This window comes from Trachemys scripta, chromosome 8 (genome assembly GCF_013100865.1).
Source record: "Trachemys scripta elegans isolate TJP31775 chromosome 8, CAS_Tse_1.0, whole genome shotgun sequence".
NCBI classification, from domain to species: Eukaryota; Metazoa; Chordata; order Testudines; family Emydidae; genus Trachemys; species Trachemys scripta.
Window position 1 is genome coordinate 67811034 of NC_048305.1, and position 20876 is coordinate 67831909.

A 20876-nucleotide genomic window follows, 5' to 3' on the forward strand; every position below is an offset into this window, starting at 1 on the left:
GTAAGGTCACCTTCTTCTCATCCACTCCAAAATGGCTAGCCACTCACCCTGGCACAGTCCTCATGCTCTAGTGAATGCAAGAAGTGATATTGTAATTGGTCTCCACATGAGGCTGAAAGATGGGACAGGGGTTGGCAAAGGTTCCCTACAATCACATGGTGCACATAGTGTATTTCCTAATTTTATTATACTATATAATAAAATATTTCTTAAAATAGGAAATTCCAAGGCAAAAAACATTGTTATCTGAACATAAGATACCCTTGCAAACACTGCTAACTTTAATTACTGTTAATTAAACCTAAGCATTAAAAAGGTATGGAAAATAGATGGATTAATTCAGGTAATGTAGGTAAAGACTACAATACCTTTCACGTTCAGATAGTCTCTTCAAATGTACATGTATGAAGATTCACATTAAGCAATCCACTACAGCCTCAACTTTAGCCAAATAAACCCATACAATCTCACGCTTATTAACAGATTAGCACAGATGTAACAGAGTAGAATTTGTACCTTAATATTTACAATCCATAAAAAAAAAAAAAGAAGAAGAAGAAGAAAAAAACGCCTTTCACAATAACACATCTGCTAGGAATTCTGCTAGGTGGAATTATACTTAATAATGCTTCTATACCACTGCATTAAATTGTTATACTCAGTTATGCTGCATACATAAGAGTGTTTCCATTTTCATTGCACATTTTGACTTATAAGTTACTTAGAAGAATGATATCCCTTCTTTTAATTATTTCAGTAAACACAATAATGGCATTGCTAACTATACCACAGAGTACTTTATTTCCCCTATTTTTTAGTAATATGAGCCTACTTGTAATTAAAGACATGCTGCATTAATGATGCTGAAAGTCTCAGAGGGAAACATTTAATGTCCACCTCATAATATTATGCCAGAATTACATGCACAGAAGACTTTTTAATAATCTTTGTTTCTTAATTTAGTTTTGATTGACTATGAAATCTAGAGGAGCACTCTAGGGCTTGAATTTCTACTGTCATCAGCACTTCTGCTCCATAAATTGTACAAATGCGGATGACTTCTTCTGTCTGTAGTTTTCTTTTCAAAGCTTCTGTTTAACCTATCCAGAAAATTAGCTGCAGGCTGCAGATAATTGCAAATAATTTTACCATTTTTAAGCCACTGGGGTGTTGAATTGGGCTATGACAGCCAAATTTGTCTAAACACAAAGAGCAAATCATATTTTTATGTTGTCATTTCAGCTTTATACACACGTTCATAACAATCTCAGTTCTGTATGCAAACTACAGCAGCAGCCACTAGGGGTTTCCTAGGTAAAAGTCTGAGAGGGGTTTCATTATGAACCAGGGATTAGTAATGGAATTAAAAGTTATATTAATAAGGGTTAGATTCTAAACAAATCAATCAGCTCTCAGGAAGGGGTGGTATGTAGCTGTGCTGCCCAACCTGGTAGCCTGAGTAGGAAGAGAGAAGGAAATATTACACTGGCAAGTTATGTTTATTAAAATAAAAATGGTGTCTGTTTGAAACAATGTTAGTTGAGAGAGATTAGTAGGCAGAGTGCAAGTGGTACAATCAAAAGGTACAAAACCAATGTAATTGCTTCACATATCAGCGCAGTGTATGTGGTGAGTGTATGTTTGCATGCATACAACATCCTAAATGTGTGTGTGATTGGACCTGAACACCTTCAAGAGTTCTGGGCGTTGAAATTGGTGCCATAAGCTATTCAAAAGTTAATTTTCCCCAGAATAGACCTGTTTGTCACTGAGTAATAATGATCTCCATATGGATAATATACAGGCAAGCAAATATATTTAGTAGTTTATTTCAATTTACAGTAAACTTATAAATAAGAACTCATTATTTTCCCAGAGCTAAATTATTAGCTAAAATTACACAAATTTCTATTGCTTTACTGATATCATAATAAAATGAACCATGTATAACATATATATTTATACTTCAAAACTACATTTTCCTATCAAGGAATAATAGTTTTCAACAGAAATTAACATTCTACTGAGAGAAAATAAATTTTCTATATAACGTAAGGAAAAAAGTCCTCTACAAGCTGAAAATTTCTTCCAACATTAAAAATCTCCTAGGATCTGACCTGGCAAACATTTATGCATACAGCTTTACTCAGGTGTAATGTTTTGACACATACATAGTGCCTAGTTCTTTACAGCTGGCACAACTATTTACCAAGGGCAACATTTTCACAATCGGCCTTTAATTTTAGGGACCCCAGATGCAGAAAGTCTGGCTTAAGACCCTTGGGCATGATTTTTAGAAGTGCTGGGCACCCGCAAATCTAATTAAAGTCACAGGAAAATGCAGGTACTCAACACCTCTGAAAAATCAGACCCTAGCTAATGGTGTTTCTTTTAATGCTGCCCATAAAGACAACTGTGAACATTTATGGCTCGTGATAACGAAGCATTAACAATGGTTAGAGCTGTGCATACTTCCTTGAAAATGCTGTCAATGCACCCTCCCCCTTAAACCTGCAATAAAGTTTAAGTATTCTAATTGTAGGCTTCTACTGGTCAAGGATGCCTAATTACACCACATTATGGTGGTTTCATGATGTGAACACACTAAAATCAAGCCACCAAACTCTTTTTCACAAATAACCCATGCAAAGACACCCAGGTGAAAGGTTAGTGCACTAGAAGCTTGATGCTGCTTTCATTTAAGTCCACTGCAAGCATTGCCATTGATTTCAATTGAAACAGCATTGGGTTCTAACTAAATGAACCATTTATCCTACAGCCTAATATGTTTTAATGAAGATTGCTTATTTCTTATTGCTTTGTTTCTCAGAAGCCTTTCACATTTACAAGCTCATAATATTATGTAGCTTTGCCTGGATCTTAACTGGGGATTTCCACTTTGCCTCTGCCTATTACAGAAACATCCTGAAACTATCTAGGAAAGAAGCATTGAAAAGTTTACCTTACCATTGCACAGAAGGTCTCGGGAGGATCTCCACATGTTATATCAGGGGGATCCAGGGTCACTTTCACATATTTGATCATGTCTCTGGCTTCCGGCTGACAGGCCATGTAATCCCAAATTTTTCCTTCTTCTGTGTAAATCTGAGTTTTACACACATCATAATGTCCCCACACTGAAGGATAATGCTGCATCACTGAAGATACAGTAACCCAAAGGGCATGAAGTGACAGGAATCTTGACAAATACATCTCTAAATCCTTTGAAATTGCCTTGATAATTATAACCAGTATTGATTTAAGGACAGTCTATAGATTATAAATATATGTACACATATATTTATGTATGTATCTTATAAAACAGATTCCACAACTGAACGTGAAGCGTTAGAATATGGTACTTGCTTTACTAAGTTGAAGACTTTGGTGGAAGCCTAACATATTCAAAGGACAGCTTTTCACAGAAATCTGAAGCTTGTCCTTTGTCTTATCATGTGTCTATCAGGGCTTTTTGTAAAAGATGTCCGAGAGCAGATAATAATTTAGCAAAGTTGTAGGTCTTCACTTGTACTGTCGATAACCCTGAGTGATCCTCCGTGTTCAAAGCTCACAAGGGATACCTAGACGCACTGATAAATCAGCATCTGAAGCAAAAGGATGAGTGTCTACAGCCTGGTGTCTGTTTCCCATCAATCATTCTTTTCTTCTGGCACCAACACCCTTTTAAAAACAATAAGAGTAAGAGTTATTGTCCAAGAATCAATGCATTATAAAATATATGATATGTTGACATTTTGGAGGTCTGATGCAATATAAAGCAAATTGGTGTAATATAGATAACCTTTACTGTGGGTGCTTTGCTAGAATGAACAAACTACCAAAATCATTCAGAGTGAAAAGTATTTCAACATGAAGGATTTAACTCTTCTCTAACAAAGACAGATTTATAACATTTCAGGTGAGCTACAGGTTTTTGCTTCAAAAATGACATTTCCATCTTGGCAAAACCTGAAAGGCAAACAACAGAACTTAAACATTTCTCATATTTTATAACCAATGAGGCAGGGGAAACCTAAACCACCAAGGAGAACAGCAGAGCGGATCTTTTATTACAGAGACAAAGATGACAACTACCGGTGTGCTTTTTGTCTCTTGGAACGAGGACCTCGGAGAGCTCAAAATGCCTCATATGCTTCTATGCTTTTGTTAGCTTAATAAGAGAATTATTAGGAGCACACATTTGTCTGTTTGGATTTTTTCATTAGTATTGAAAAAGCTTTGCTCCTTTTTTTTAAATTGCATTTAACAATAAAGATAACAACTGGCTCATCTGTAGCTTATTATATTAACAATTTCCCTTTTAACATGGGTCCCATGTTTTCTTAATTATTTTTTACATATCTACCTCTTGTTTATTTCTATAACAGAAATACCCCCCCCCCCAAACAGTTCTGTATATTGTTGTAAGATGTAAAATAACAGGACATAAAACGAAACCTTAACAACAACATGTTATATAAATGACTTCTGAATTTGTAAGTCAATGTAGTTTTCTCTAATTTTGCAATCAGTCCTGTTCCAATTGAAGATATTGGAAGTTTGGCCACTGACTTCAATGGGAATAGGATCAGCCCCTTTGTGGAAAAAAAGGATGCATTCAGCTACTACTGTACTTTTCAACTCTTTAGCTGACTCTTACAATCTAAACAACCTCTTAAATTTCATGTTTACAGACAACTATAAATCAATGTTGCATCGCTCAATTAATGTCTGCAGTCTAATATTCTAGTTAGTATGATGAATCTTCCTATGCCATAAAAATATGAAAGGAGCTCCATCACATACACTTTGTTTTACAATACACATTTTCAAGAAAAAGCAAAAATTGTCTTCAAAGCAATTTCACAAACGGGTTGACTATATTTAAATACTGCACCATCTTAAACTGAAATAAGCCACACACATACACACACACACTATGAAATGCCAACAGATGGCTGAAGTGTGTTTCCATAGCAAAGTAATTTACAATAATTGCCTTATGGACGCAAGTGCAATTTTCCATTATATTCATTTCATAAAATGTTATTATACAGCTGTGATTTGTGTTGTATTCTATTGGAAATTGTGTTGAATATCTGAATTTTCATGTAGCAATAATTAGCTGTCTAAATACATATAAACTTCAAATCTGAATTTGCTACAAAACCAGAAACTTCAGATACTTTACAAAAATTAAATACATTTTAAAATCAGACTATTAAGTATCATGGCTTTTTTAAACACCTTCCATTCTTCCTGTTTTCATTGGCAATATTTAACTTGTTATTTTGGAATTAATTAATTCAAATAACTTTTTAAAGGCATGCAAATTACATGGTTTCTATTCACTTTTTCCAGTCTATTTTATTGTTTTGAAGGGAAAAAAAACAGCTCAAATACAAAGGTCAACATCTATAAGTAAGGAATTGACCTGAAAAAGAACGTTCTTTGTTTCTAAATAAAAACTTACAAAGTCTCTTAAACGATCATGACAAATCAGTGCATATTCAGTATTGAAGGATGAGAAAAACTATTTTGAGCTTGGGCAAAGCTGGTAAAACTAGTAAGTGAATGTTAAGTTACTGTATAGAAACAACAACAAGTTACTATGTTTAAACAGCCTTTCAATTTAGCCTTTTTCATTTAGTCAGAAATATACTCTTTTTTAATGTTTTCTTTGCTAGTTTTTCTTTTCCTCTATAACCTGCTGTCATTGCCAATCTACAAATAAGTGGGACTAGATAGGGCTATAAACAGATGTATTAACTGGAATTGAGAATATAGCTATTGAGAATGAATGCGAAGCTAGCTGTTATGTCAACACCCACTGTGCTTCAACTCTCACCATATAACCAATTCTCATTAAAGAAAGTCAGCATCATAATGATGGTCATTACACAGAATTATAGACTATAACATTGATCAAATTTAGTGCACTGACAAGGAAAAAGTGCAGTGGAGTGCGAGATATTTGAGTATTGGGAAGATATAGGACTGAGTGATGGACAATCCTGACAAGAAGCAGCCAATTATAGCTTAAATTTCTGGCACATAACCAGTTGTGATTAATAGTCTTCCATTATATTACAGATATATTATTAATGTATTAAAAATGTCAGGCTTTGGCAAGAACTAATATGGCATGGTTCAGTTACTCTGCAGTATCTTCTTTTAATGAGCTCCCATTGACATAGAGAAAGATATTGACCAAAGCACATTAAATATCATATGCTATGGGTCACAGAGGCTTTTATAATAGAAACAAATTGTGTAGCTCTATTATATTTATGTCTGCAGTGTCATTCATGATGTGCATTCTAGTTCCTGGTTGTCTATTCCCAAACATATCTAATTTTAAAAAAAATTACCTTGCAAAAATTTTAAAATTACATTTCTGAACTTTAAAACAATACCAATTGTAGCTCTAAACTGCATGGCAAACTGTGGGTAATATAAACCAAGATTTGTTTTCATGAATACATACACATTTGGCCCTATGGAGTAAAACGCACCAAACATAATAACCGACGCATTTCTTGTGCCCAAATCCTCTGTACCCTGTAGTCCTCTCTTCAGCAACTGACCATGTGTTCTGCTGTGTTAAACTGAAACGATCCATAAGGTCTGACATACAGAGACTGACATCTTCACTGACAGAAGGAAAGGCGACTGCAAACTACTGGAAACACTGATTATGCTATCTGTATTCAATAAAATTGTGGCACATGCTATATTGGAGCTAACCTTTCTTGGCAATAACTGTATTAATTGTAGAACATTTAGGCCTTTGAATTTTCACATGTGCCTTAACTCCTGCCTGAAAAACAGCAGGCATTCCCTGGGCAACTGTGGAGCAACAATGCTGAAGCCCCTGTTGTCTCGGCTTTCTTCCAAACTATTTCTCTGTATGTAAAGTAGTGAATATATACCACATAAGATAAATTCATGTATACCTCTGTATCAGCAATTCTACATGAAGGGCATTAGTTGACCAAGACTAAAATCGTCTGTAAAAGTGGCTTTACACTCATGAATTTGTTTCCAGGTGGCTCACTTGAGTCAGGCCAACATCACACAGCATTTTAATTATGTAGACTGCTCAGTTACCCTCCCCCGCCCCAGCCCAACTCCAGCCAAAAAGTATATTCCAGCAGTAATTAATTATGGTAAAAGAAGCTGTCAATTCTTATTAGGATATGCTAGTAAACACCGCTCCTTGTATCTGTTTTGGTCACTGTGAATATTTCCCTCCTCCCACACACACTATGATAATTTTCTCATTATAAAAATTGTCACCTAGCAGCTTAGCATTCGCTGTGTTGCAGAAGTCTCTTGGTGAGAACTTGCTGTACTTACATTATAGATTTTCTCCCAAAAACTCAGTTATGCAGCAGATTTCATAAAATAGCAACTACTGATCATTTCTTGTAGAGACCATGAATTAGAAAGAAAGGTGAAAAGTCAGTTATCTGATAACATATTCCAGTATCTGCTGGTGTAAGAAATAACATTTAGAGGTATAAAAAACTTAGTCAATGGCAGTTGTGTATGATAATAGTAGGACTATATAAAATAGTTTAAAGTGAAATCTACTGTAATTTTGCATCTACAATCAGAGTATATTAATATTTCCTATAAAATACAAGTAAAGGTGATTTTTGGTTGCTTTGGTTATAATTTCTAAATCACTTTTTACCCCAAGATGAATAAAATATGGTGTATACTACAAAATACAACTGGTATCTGATATATATTTTCACTGTGATCACTTATGAAACTTGGCATACAGTGGTATACTGACATACTGTGATATATTAAATCTGAGCATTTCATAAATGCAGTTATTCATCCATGCAAATTAAATATGTTCGTGTGTTTAATTATATTACATCCTATCTGATTAAATGTAGCACCTGAAAAATTCTTAGGATATTTCAAAATCAATACTTATACTAGAAGAACTTCACATTCTTTTTCTATTAAGTAGTTAAATACATTTGATGAAAATGGAAACATTTTCTTCTCTATTTTAGGAGAAAGGAGTAATAAGACTTCTAAGATCTATTAACAGAAGACAACAGAATATGAAGTTCTAAAAATAAAACTAGTGATTCTAAAATACCCTACAAAAATTTTAGGTTGCCCTAAATCTTTCTTTGTCCTGTAAAATAGCACATGAACATTACCACTTACACTGTATCATCAACATTCAGCATGGAATGAAAATACTTCATAAACTTTCATTTTTAACTGCTGTAAGTTCTTAATATAAAACCTTTGTAAATTTTTTAACCATCTTTTATTGGTTAAGTCAACTCTGTAGCACTAATTACATTATTTTGCAAGTGTTATGCACTTAAGATAAACAATCAAAACGGTTTACAGAAATAAGATTCCTAACAGAAAAAGTAACAGGCTCTTGTCAAAAGCTACTCATAGATCATCTATTGTGTAGTGATAGTAAAGTCTTCAGATTGTGATGTAAACTCAATATAATTTTAGCAGCTTTAGAAAGTTATGTTAAGGACTTAGCATTGGAAAAAAAATACCCCTATTTTGTTTTGTGCTGTTGCCAAATTCTGCATCTCTAATCAGGAAGTTGGTTCCACTCCTTATCAATGCCACGGCGGTGCAGGGCAGATGACAAGGAACAGGAAAGATCAGGCTACTGACATTAATTGGTGAAAAATGTCTGGGAAACATCCTTTAAAGCACCAACTGTCACCTTTGATTTTTTTTCCATGTAAATTAAAAAAAAAAAAGTGAAGTCTTACCTAGGCCAGTGTCTAAACGTTGGGTTGCATTATGCTTGAGGCAAAACTGTAACTTGCTGCCTCTTTAAAACCATCTGTACCACTTATTTAATTCACTTCCTCTTTTCAGATCTTTGCAAAAATTAGGCTGAATCTTAGTACACAAAATACAAAATATTGAAAAGCCTAATGCACTGCAATATAAATGTGTTCATTAAAGCCAACAAACATACGAACTTTAGGAGAGAATACAGGACCATTCATTTTATTGGCCTTAGCTATTCAGCATGTAGCAAATCATTTGTTTTTTGATGAATGATTTTTCATTTATTTTTTGAATGATTATGTAAACTGCTTGTCATTTCTGATCTGAAGCAGGGAATTATTCCTAGTTGAATAAGTGAACTGTCAATTCCATGGGATTGGGGTTATTCTACAAACCATTAATTCCACCCTTTTTATTAGATTTCTGATATTTTTCTGCAGAAAAAAAATCTTTATTCATAGACTGCAAACTGTTTGAAGCAAATGACCCCCTTTTGGCAGAATCCTTCTGAATTCACTTCAAAAACACTTTCATTCCCTCCTTTGCCAGTTTGTTGGCTTATTTAATACTCTTAATTTAAAAAAAATCGGAAGTTATAACCAATCATTTCCACAGTTCTGTAAAATCCTGATGTGTTTCAGTTTTGTTTTTGTTTTACTTCCCGGTTTGAAGTTAATGCCCTCCATCTTCTTTTTAAGTGCACAGCTGATTTCCATGCCGGGAAACTGATGAGAACAGATCGAAGGTTTGTATGTGAACCAAAATGTAATTCTATGTTTGAGGTAGGAGGGTAGCTCATTTAGAAAACAATCCAGAGAGGAGTTTCAATGGCATGACAATGTATCAGAAATGGATTAATCGACTTGTAGGTTGGGGGAGGGGTGGGAGCAATACCTGTGTCTACAGGTGCCCATTCAGGATGCAAAAACAAACCGAGCAATCGCCTGCTCTTTTAACGAAAGCGCCTTTGAAATACGCGCTAGTAATTTTCCTCCCTTTGCAAAGCACAGGGGCAATGTACTGGAAACCAGACACAGAAATGTGCTCCCCAGCGAGGAGGCCACAGCACCAGCAGAGGGCGCAGTTTCTATTTGTATCTAAATTCCACCCCCACCCTCCTGCTAAATCTCTTAATTGGTTACGTGGGGTCCAATAAGATGGCAATAGCTCCACCTGATCCATGTAGATCTGTTCCGAGGGAGAGCCCTATAGCGGTATTCAAGCTAAACCCACAGAGAGGCAGAATTACCAGTGTATGCAATTCTCCCTACCCTCCCATCGCCCATCCGCTAGGAGCAAACCCAGGGACACATATCACTCCACCACACCCCGGCCGGTACCAGCCCTCTGCCCCAGCGCGGCGCGCGGGATTCCCACAGCCCAGCTTCCAAGACCCAGCGTGTGCAGCCACCGCGCTAGCCCCCGGGGGCTGCGGGCAGCCAAGTTTTTCAAAGCAAAGTCCAGCTTGTCCAGCCCCAACTCTGCCCCCCCTAGCCAACCACTGGGCAGAGTTCTTCTCCCGCCCGCAGCCATGGCTCTTGCCCGCCGGTTGCATGGCGATGGCAGGCAGCAGCGGTTCGCTAACGAGGCAGGGAAGAAGGAGCTGTACTCACCATGTGGAGCAATCCCTCTCGTTAGAGCGGGGAGGAGAGCGGCCACCGCGCTGCCTGGGACCTTGCCAGCCTCATCCCCCTCCGGCAGCGGGAGCATGGGAGCCAGCGGCGCAGGGGTGGGAGGCTGCTCCGCCCGCTGGGCCCCGTCCCCCAGCCGCGGGAAGCCTGGCAGCCGTGTGCCGCACGCCCAACAAAAGTTCCTGGGAACGCCGAAGAGTTCAAGGGCTGGAGAAGAGCAGCCCCCGCCAGCCGGCAGGTCGGAGCCCCCTTCTCCGCCCCTGCCCCGGGAACTGTAGACTGCCCTGGAGCTGCCCGGCGGAGCTCGCCCCGGGGCGAAGGGGGAGGAACTCCTCCGGCTCCACTGCAAAGCTCGGCGAACGGCAGATCAGAGAAGGGGAGCCAGGACCCACGCTCTCCCTGGAACAAGTCAGCAGCAGCCGCTCAGGGTTTCCTGCCAGCCCCGCTGCACCGCCGGGTCTCCCGTCTGCCCAAGCCACTTCTTTGCATTAAACTTTTACTGGGGTTCCGGGAAGCTGCAGGACGTTCCCTGGCTCTCAGCGACGAGACGCTCTGCAAAGGCTGCGCTCCTGGCTGGCCCCAGCTTTCGTTTTATTTTAGATGAAGCCGTGGAAGGTACTCGGAGGGGACATAAATCACGACAATTAGCAGTGGCGCCGAGGAGATCTTCTCCTACCAGTTTCGCCGGAGCTTCCTCCGCGCATTCCTCTGCTCAAGTCAAAAGTGTCACTGCATATAGCGTTGATGGCAGGGAGATGAGACACATGGAAAGTCCATCGGATGAAATATACATGCCAGCGATTCTTCTGGATTGGAAATCTCCCGTGCCCCCTCCTCAGCATCAGCGCGGACCCTGCATCGCAAAAGGAGCTCTCAAACTTAAGGGCAGGACACTATTATGGGGGATGAAACCTCAGAGAGGTGGCAGGGACGTTTCACTTAAAAGCAATCTTCTCCTGCAACTGCCAGCAAGTAGAGGGATTGCAAACCTTATACCACCTCCAGACCTGAGCGCGCCGAGCGGTCCTAACGCCGTTTAGATCTCCATCTTTCTCTCCCGCATTTCCGTGCCTGCCACTCGCACAAGTCCCTTATTAACTCATGACACCGATTATATCTCCTGCTGCATTCCCCCCTTGCACCTCCTTTTTGTTCCTTAGGAAAAGCCTTTAAGATCTTGGGCTTAAAAGACACTAAAGCCTCAGCCTTCAATCAGAAATGGACTAAAGGGTCAGGGTACAAGTTGGATCTTGCCGATTTTTAGCCCAGCCTTCCAAATTCCATAAAGAACAAGCCTAGCTGTTCCAATTGCATCAAATACCCTGATACATCCCACCTCAGTTGCATTGCCAAACCCTGGATTCATCAGGTGGGTCCTGCTGGATCCTGGCAGGTTTTAGCCCCATCTACCTATGTTTCATGCCTGATCAGAAAACATGTTTAGCTGTTATTAGTGCACCTTAAAAACACAGACCCTGAAGCTTCCCAGTATAACAGTACCACAAAACTCAGGTTCAGCATCTGGATCCTGGCAAAATTTGGTCATAAAACAAGACATTGAAGGACCACAAAACATTCTGGTACAAGAAAGAATCAAAAACTATAATTTGGCACCCATCGCCTTTTACTGGGTCTGCATACTCCCCAGTTTTACCATCTAGGTCATATGCAGCTTCTCCTAATCTATCAAAATAATCCAGATCACAACCCACACCCATCCCGACCTCCCACACCCATCTGGCAACTGAATCTGGCTGGATCGGAATTCGGTTGACCATGGAAGTCTCAAGAACTGGACTTTTTCTGGAATAACAGGAGCAGCTAAACATTCTCTATTTCGGCAAGAACCCAGCAGGGAGGGCTTCAAGATTTTTTGTGAAGGAGTCAGGAAGAGCCCTACTGCAGCCAGAATGATTGAATTTGTCCTTATCTAAAGCATCAGCTGAAGGCAAACCTGAGGCTGCATAAAGTATAGTTCTTTGTCAAAACTGCATGCAAGTTGTGATTTGTGATAGGACAGCAGGTGAAATCCAGTGGTTTGGACTCATTTTCCCTTTGAGTTTTTATATTTGTTAGAACTAGAAGCTTAAACTATACGTGATTGAAGACCCACAAAGAAAAAGAAAATGTTTGCATAAACGCCAGTGAAACAAAACTGCTGAGTTTCACACAGCTCCATTGTGAATAGTGCCTAACAGAATGACCATAGGTACTGAGACTGTGGAACTCATTGCCACAAGACATCAACACCAGAGTTTAGCAGGATTCAAAAGAAGATGAGACATTTATATATGGATAACAAGAAAATATCCAGAGTTTTAACAACAAATATGGGGGGGGATCCCAACCCCCTAAGAGCTTTGGATGTATATAAATGTGAAAATTTTAGGGCTTAAACCAACATCTAATCATGGGGGGATAGGGTGAAACTTCCCTGCAGATTAGGTTCTCTCATAATTGCCTACAGCAGGGTTTCTTACATCTTGCTCTGAAGCCTTTGGTACTGGACTGTCGGACAGGATACAATAGAACCTCAGAGTTATAAACACCAGAGTTACAAACTGACCAGTCAATCACCCACCTCATTGGAACGGGAAGTACACAATCAGGCTGCAGCAGAGACCAAAAAAAGCAAATACCGTATTGTGTTAAACTAAACTACTAAAAAATAAAGCGAAGGCAGAATTTTTCTTCTGCATAGTCAAGTTTCAAAGCTGTATTAAACCAACGTTCAGTTGTAAACTTCTGAAACAACCATAATGTTTTGTTCAGAGTTACGTACATTCCAAAGCTACAAACTCCATTCCCGAGGTGTTCATAATTCTTAGGTTCTACTGTACTGAACTAATTAGACCACTGGTCTGACCTAGTATGGCACTTTTAAGTAGGGTATTTATCCACAGCAATGACCTAACTGCAACAACACACACCTCGACTATAGAAGCACTATCCTTGTTTGCAAACCTTTCAGTGAAACTAGGCCGAGTTTGGAATTTGTAACAAAACCCTAATCAAGTTTTGCATGATTTCAGGCTGTGTTGTGGCCATTGCACACATCTCTAAATGTCATCCCATGGGCCATTATGAATCTCCCATTACCTGAGCTATCCTGTGTCTTTGTCTCTAAGGAAACTGTAAAGGTATTTGTGTATTCCCCATGTCCAGTTACCTACAACTCTCCCAGTGGGATGGAGCAGAGAGTTACTGTGCCTATAAGTATTTAGGGACACTGGGAATTTTGTCATCTGAAAAATAGCATTTAAATCTATCAGTATTTGAAGCCCAAAGCTCCATGAAAGAATTAGATATTGGTGTGACAGGGTACCTGTATCTTGCGTGCTGTCATCCTTCACACTGGAGGAGGGCTGATGCCCGACTGACCCACTGCACAATGGCAACTGCTGCATACATTTTGGGCTTGATTTTCCCCCTCCCGCACGCTGTGCAAACTCAACATCTACTGAAGTCAGTGAGAACTGAGAGCACTCAGCACTTTATAGGAGGTGTGAGCAGCTTAGAGGGGCAAGCCCTTTGTTGGAAGAATGGCTCAAGTGATGGTCCTAGGGTCCTTTGTGCAGTGCAACTTTCTACTCCACACTCTGCTATGCAAGGAGCACACACTATTCCAATGCATTGAGCACACACTGCTAACTCTCCAACTGGCAGCTGAAACAGACTTTTTTTGAACAAAGTAGCAGGCAGACTGTGTGCAAGAGAGCAGGAGGAGGGTTGCTAACCTGCTCCCCCTCCACAACCACCCAGCTATAGTTGAGGCAAAGGGTGCAAATCTCCAAACAGCAGCAGATTTCCCCAAGGGCAGAGCTGGCCTGTCTGCTCTCTCATTGCTTTGCCCATAGTAGTTTAACCTCCAATACAGTCAATCGATCAGTGATGATTTGAATGTTGATCTGGGCTTGCACCTTTACTACCTCCAGCTGCTTCATTTTTAGCTCCCAGTGGAAGAGGAATGTTTGAAAAATTGCACTGGAGATACGTGAACAAATCAAGAGGTTACTACATTCAGTAGGAAGGGCACAAACCCCTAAAACTGTTCAGTGAAACAGCAGAACAGACAACACTCAAAAAGACATTTACAACCCCACTGCCACCACAGGGGCAGGGGACGGAATGATATACCTCATCTCTGCCTGTGGAAACCTCCATCACACAGGTATGCTTTGTAAAAAGTTTGCTCTGAGAAGGGATAGATGACAATGACAAATGCTGGAGGCCACAAGTGCCGGAGGCCACAAGTGCCTTCTGTAGAATAGGGTTCCCATCTTTGCTACCATTTCCAGAGATGACCAGTGTTAGCAATGCTGGGAAATTTTAGTGGAAAAGGCACAGAGTGCTATTGAAAGCCTTCTAGCCAATGTGTAACTTAATCTGTCTGGCCAGCTGGGAGTATGATATTGCACTGATGCACAATACATAAAGAGGTACGCGAGTCTGACATTTTACTCCTTCCTATGTTTTCATGCAGTTTGATAATGACTTGTTCCCCTGAGAGGGAAAGGAGATCTTTCCCAATCTTGTTTCAGGGATAAGAGTTTCTGTGTGCTGGACATCTTGGTGTGAGATCTCTACATTGGGTATGTACAAACCCCAAGAAAGACTGTCTAATAAACCTCATTGGGACAGCATGGAACATTATTATTCATTTCTAGGGTTTGGATAGAAAATGAACCTTTTCAGACCTATTGGAAGAAATGGTTTTTATTCTTATGCAGTTCACTGGAGTATAAGGCCCAAGAATTCCATAAATTAAACTTTGAGAAATGGAGAAATCAAGCTCAGTGTACAAAGGGTTAAAATTAAGTATCAAATTTTTGATAAAAAATACATATAAAGATTTGATTTCTACTCCCAAAATATCAATGAAAAAGTGTCTTGTTCTAATAATAAACACTGGATCCCTGCAGTGTCCAATAACAAACACATGACACTATGTACAAAGACTTGACAATTTTTCAGATTTTGCTTTAGCAGTTTGTTTTCCAGTGAATGTTAACATTTTCTGTATGTATTGCAACAATTAATAAAATGTCACATGCCTATAATTGTGAAATCGAATCCCAGATATACATACATGTGTCTTCTAAAGTGGCATTCCTGTACTATACTTTGCTTAAGCAAAGTGGTTGCATGTATTCTATTTTCTGCCTGTGGTGGTTTGGTGTCTCATCTCACCACACATAGAAAACAGAATACATGCAACCACTTTGCTTAACCCATGTGTAGTACATGAATGCCACTTTCAATGGGGAGCATGGATCAGTGTTCATATCACACTCCCCGTCAGTACCCGACCAAAGCCAGGGGGAGCTAATGATCCAACCAGCGGAAACAAATTTGGTGATGAATCCTGGTCACATGCCACCTGACACATGTTGCACATATACTAAGAAGAAGGTGTCTCAACAAATATTCCATTAATCTGACTGTTTTTCTTTTAAAAGAGTGAATTCACCCTTCAATTCATCTTTAAAAAAAAAATAGTCAACCAGCATTTTAAAAAAAGATCATGCTCGGAACACAGTCTTTGTAACTAAAAACAGGATATAAATCTAGGGATTGTAGCCCATACTGTGCACCTGCATAGAGGAGTAAAGAGATATAAGACAATCCTTTGTCTACTGGACCAAATATCTGCTAGGTGGTGAAGAAAAAGCCTCCACAGAGCCACACTTCACTTCCAACCAACCTGTCCAGGAGGTGGACAGGCAGGGGCTCCATCCTTCCCATGCGCAGGCCCAACTGTACCAGGGATGAATGATATTATGCTATGTGCAGGGCTTGCCCTTCCCTTCTCTGGAATTAGGGGAAATCAGGAAGCAGATTGAGACACAATCTACTTCCCAGTCTGCTGCTAGGTAAATGCAATTCTGTGCTGCCTCACATACAGGGCTTGTGCCAAACCACAGTCTACCTTATTATTCTGAAAGTGAAAAAAGTTCTTAGCTGGTGAAACTTCCATCTTTCGCCCAGGTGGCTTTACTCTGAGTCTACATTTCTAATACTATTTATTGCTCTATTTTAGTAATTATTTATATAATTACATATACATACACACATTATTTTTAACCCTAATATGAAAGGCAACACAAAAATAAAGGGAAAAAACCCCTGCTAAAGATATCCAATTATTTAACTCCATTTCAGCATGCTTGTGCACGATGGGACAGAAACATCCTATGGCCTCATCTACACTAAAAATATGTTACTGGTATAGTTATTATGGTAAACCTATACCAGCAGTGCCCACCAATATAGATGCAGCTTATGCTGACAGAAGGCATTTTTCTCTTGGTGCAGTAGCACCACTTCCCCGGACTACATTAGCTATACTGATAGAAGCATTCATCTCAGCCTAATTTTTTTTTTATTTTTAGCAAAAATGGTTCAGCCATTTCTTAGAACAAGGTTAGGGGAAAATACATTGTTTTCCCACGTTAAAATTTTTTTACAACTGTACTGTTGAAAAGCTCTAGCACTTCCATGCTTTAGAGCATGCTTTGACATTTGGCCCGGCGTTTGCCCTAGCATCTGGGATGTACCTTTTCCTTACCAACCATGGCTGGACCATGGTTTAACCTCAGTTTCTGAAACAGAGCTGACTGCAGTTTTTTTCTGTCTACATCTGCAGCTAAACTATATTCAGCCGCACATATCACGGAAATCTGTTGTTGCCGATGGATCATCTTTCGAGTGTAGACCAAGCCTATGACTACTGGAAAACTAGTGAAATAGTGACATTACAGGAGACATGAAACCTGAACTACTGAAAGGGGATGGGATTTTTGACTGTTAAAAAAAAAAACCCAACCAAAAACCAGTTTTAATTACTAATCTATTGAACTAAAATGAATGTTTTGGATAAAGGATGTCTTTGTTAAAGATTCAACTTCCTTATCTCTTTCAATTAAGACATAAGTGCTAACAAATATTCTGAAAACCCCATACAGTCCCCCAACAAAACTAGGAAAAGTCAGACATGACATTCCTAAGGTAAAACCCCACTAAAAACAAAACCTTTCCAGGCCTTCTTTATGCATCATAAAAGTGCACCAGCCCAATTTTGCATGCTATATTTAAGGGATACACATGGACCAAACCCTGTTAATTGAGAGAAAACATGGTTTGACCGCAAGGATGGTCTTGTGGTTAAGGCACTGGACTGGACATCAAGAAATCTTGATTCAGTCATTGCTTACAGTCACAGGCTTGCTGTTTGACCTCAGCCAAGTCACATGGGGGAAAGATTGTGAAAGACCTTAAGTGCCTCCTTTGAAAAACTCCTCATTAGTCTCCTTGTGCCCCAGTTCACCAGTTGTAAAATGGAGAGGACAGTATTTCTGTTCTCTAATCTTGTGTCTGTCTTGTCTATTTAGGCACTAATTTTGCACTGAGCTTCATGCTATCAGACCTCCGTACCAGTATGGAGCCCCATTAAGTTCAGTGAGGTGCCAAAGGCAGTGCAGTACAAAATTGGGACCTCACATTGTACATAGAGATGATCCACATTTTTCACACAATTTTTTTAAATGGCCTTTATAAAAAAAATTGTGAAAAATTGTCATCTTTAGTGAAATTCTGTTTTTGTGACATTTTCCATGGACTTTCCTATTCAACATTTTATCAACATAACCAAAATTTTTTTTAACATTATTTAAATTTTTCATTTACTGCAAAAACAATTTTCAGAAAGAAAATGTGTTTTTTCTAACCAAGTTTTCAATAATGATTTTAATAAAAAAAAATCAATAACTTTTTGATAAATATTTTGACTAAAAATATTGATTTTCCCCCCAAAAAACCAGAAAATGGATCAATTTTGAACCCTGCAAAAGAAAGTTTCAATCTTTTGAAATATTTTGTGAAATTGTTTTTCAACCAGCTCTAACTGCAAGTTCTTTAGGGTGGGGATTGTCTCTTATTATGTGTTTGTACACTGCCTAGTACAATGAGATTCTGATCTAATTTGGAGCATCTAAGTGCTACTGCAATATACTGTGACAGACCCAGACCAGTGGGGTACAGGAGTCTGGTCAAGGGCAAATATACTGGTCACTGGATGAGTAGTTTTCTGTTCCCTGAGTGACCAGAGCAGGGGCTGCACTAGAGTAATCAGGAACCTGCTAGAACCAGTTAAGGCAGGCAGGCTAATTAGGACACCTGGAGTCAATTAAGAAGAAGCTGCTAGAATCAATTAAGACAGTTTGTGGTGTGAGTGTGAGGAGCTGGGAGTAAGAGGTGCAAGGAGCTGAGAGGTTGTGCTGCTAGAGGACTGAGGAGCACAAGCGTTATCAGACACCAGGAGGAAGGTCCTGGGGTGAGAATAAGGAAGGTGTTTGGAGGAGGCCATGGGGAAGTAGGCCAGGGTGTTGTAGCTGTCATGCAGCTATTACAGGAGGCACTATAGACAGCTGCAGTCCACAGGGCCCTGGGCTGGAACCCAGAGTAGAGGGCGGGCCCAGGTTCCCCCCAAACCTCCCCATTGACATGGACTGTGGGTTCTTCCAGAGGGGAAGGTCTCTGGGCTGTTCCCCAACCCACATGGTGAATCTGAGGCAAGAAAATCCGCCAATAAGCGCAGGATTCACCAAGATAGAGGAGGAACTTTGTCACAATACATAATAGGTAATAGTAATTGAACAGGTCCTTCTGTCATCCGGTGTCACTTGAGTGTAAATGGCATGCATAACATCTTTCCTTATTCTAAATAGCACTTTTCAATTAAAATGTCCCAAACTTATTTTATCATACTGATAACTAGCTAAAAACCAAGAATTTAACTGCCAAATCAAACTCAGTAATACTGGAATATAATAAGGTTTGCATTTTCCATTTCTTTTTAAGAATTCTTTAAAAATGTTTGTTATGTCTGGAAAGAATTAAAAGCAGAAGTGGACCTAGTAATGTTAGGTATTTACACATGCACTAGGACATGGACATAACTTGATAGTAACAGATTTTTATTTTAACATAGAATTAAATATATACTTTGGGAATGTTTTTCATTGATCTATTAGTGATGAGTTTCTTTAATGAAAGAAAAACAATTTAATCTCACTGGTGGGTTATAACACGATGGTGGGGTGGGATAAGAACATTAGAAGAATCAGTGGAAGCCACTATTTGAAAAGTTTTACCCAATAAATAAATAAAATAAATTTAGTAGTGGAGAGACTGGATTAAGAAGAGAGGTTTTGTTAATTTCTGTGAGGAGTTATGGAATTGCACTAGACAAATACATTATACTCATTTTGTAGGTCTGCATAATATTTTGTCAATTAACCATTATTTTTGATTTGTGATATACCATTACAAACCAGTAAAGGGCAGCACTAACCAACTGTTTTAAGTAACAAAAAATACTAATTGTTTTCAAGTTTTAAATAACATGTACCTCTATGGTTTGACTGGATTTACAATTAATTTAGTGTCTTTCCATTTTAGTACTGAATAAAGATTACAGAAGACTCTTAAAATTGATAAAAACAGAAAAACTAAGGCTACAAATGAGCAGTTTAGTTATAATGAACTTTTGTTAAGGGCATTTCAGTTACTGAGGGGTGAAGCTCTCTTATTACAACAGAGTGGTCACTTTAATTGCTTTATTAGATTATGCCATAAAATCTACATAGCAAAATTGTACAATGGCTTAGATAGGACAGTAACTCAATCTCAAACATCTGAATACTAAATGTGTTAGAAATGTTGCTGGTAATCTTTGTTTGCAAGTAAACTGGTAAATTAGATTAGTGTAATTGTCTTTGAGTCTAAGTTCAAATAGCTTTTCTTTTTTGAAATAACGACTTGTACGAACTAGACATTGCATATATTGTAGAATACACACATGCACTCTCGAACATGAATTACGTTGTAAAGAATTGTCATCAGTCCTTGCATATTTTATTCATGTTTGTAAATGATTAAATGAATTGGTGTGAACTTTTAAAATGCTATTTTCTTTATCCTGGTGTTTGAGAAGGAATAATGAATTAAATATACAGACTTGTGATAAGATCTCTTTTGGGAGACAAAAAGTGGCTCTTCTTCCATGTAAATTTTATAAATTCTTTTAACACAGGAATTTATGAAAAGAGGCCCTTGGTTCTAACACAAGGAGGGCTGTTTTGTTTTGTTTGTAATTTTAGGTTCTTCATGATTAGCTGCACCTATTTAATTGTAAAAATAATAAATATGCACCATTCTAAAAATAAACATATTTGAAAGATTTGTCTTGAGTGTAAAATGTAGAGATATAAAAGTCCTATTAGAGCCTTAAGTGCATACATGGGATAGTCCCCATATAAAAGACACATCAGATATTAGATTGATACTGTATTACACTTGGCAGAAAAAAAGGCCAAGAAGTGATCAAGTCTATGGCTACTATCTACTTTCAAACTGCTTTCAGTAATATTACACTGTAGCAGT

The 20876-nt window shown here is 38.7% G+C and overlaps 1 protein-coding gene across 4 annotated transcripts in view; it reads right to left on the reverse strand.

Annotated features, from left to right (window-relative positions):
- The window catches only part of NTNG1 (netrin G1), a 220879-nt gene extending 208320 nt beyond the window's left edge, over nucleotides 1–12559 (reverse strand). Inside the window, exons 1-2 of one of the 4 annotated variants that reach the window (XM_034778922.1) lie at nucleotides 10416–12559; nucleotides 2968–3681 (exon numbers count right to left, since the gene is read on the reverse strand). In XM_034778922.1, the coding sequence (XP_034634813.1) occupies nucleotides 2968–3213 (246 nt within the window). In that variant the 5' untranslated portion in view covers nucleotides 3214–3681; nucleotides 10416–12559. The remainder of the gene's footprint in view (nucleotides 1–2967; nucleotides 3682–10415) is intronic. The other 3 variants (XM_034778919.1, XM_034778920.1, XM_034778921.1) reach the window with 3 other exon arrangements.
- Nucleotides 12560–20876: the final 8317 nt, after the last annotated feature.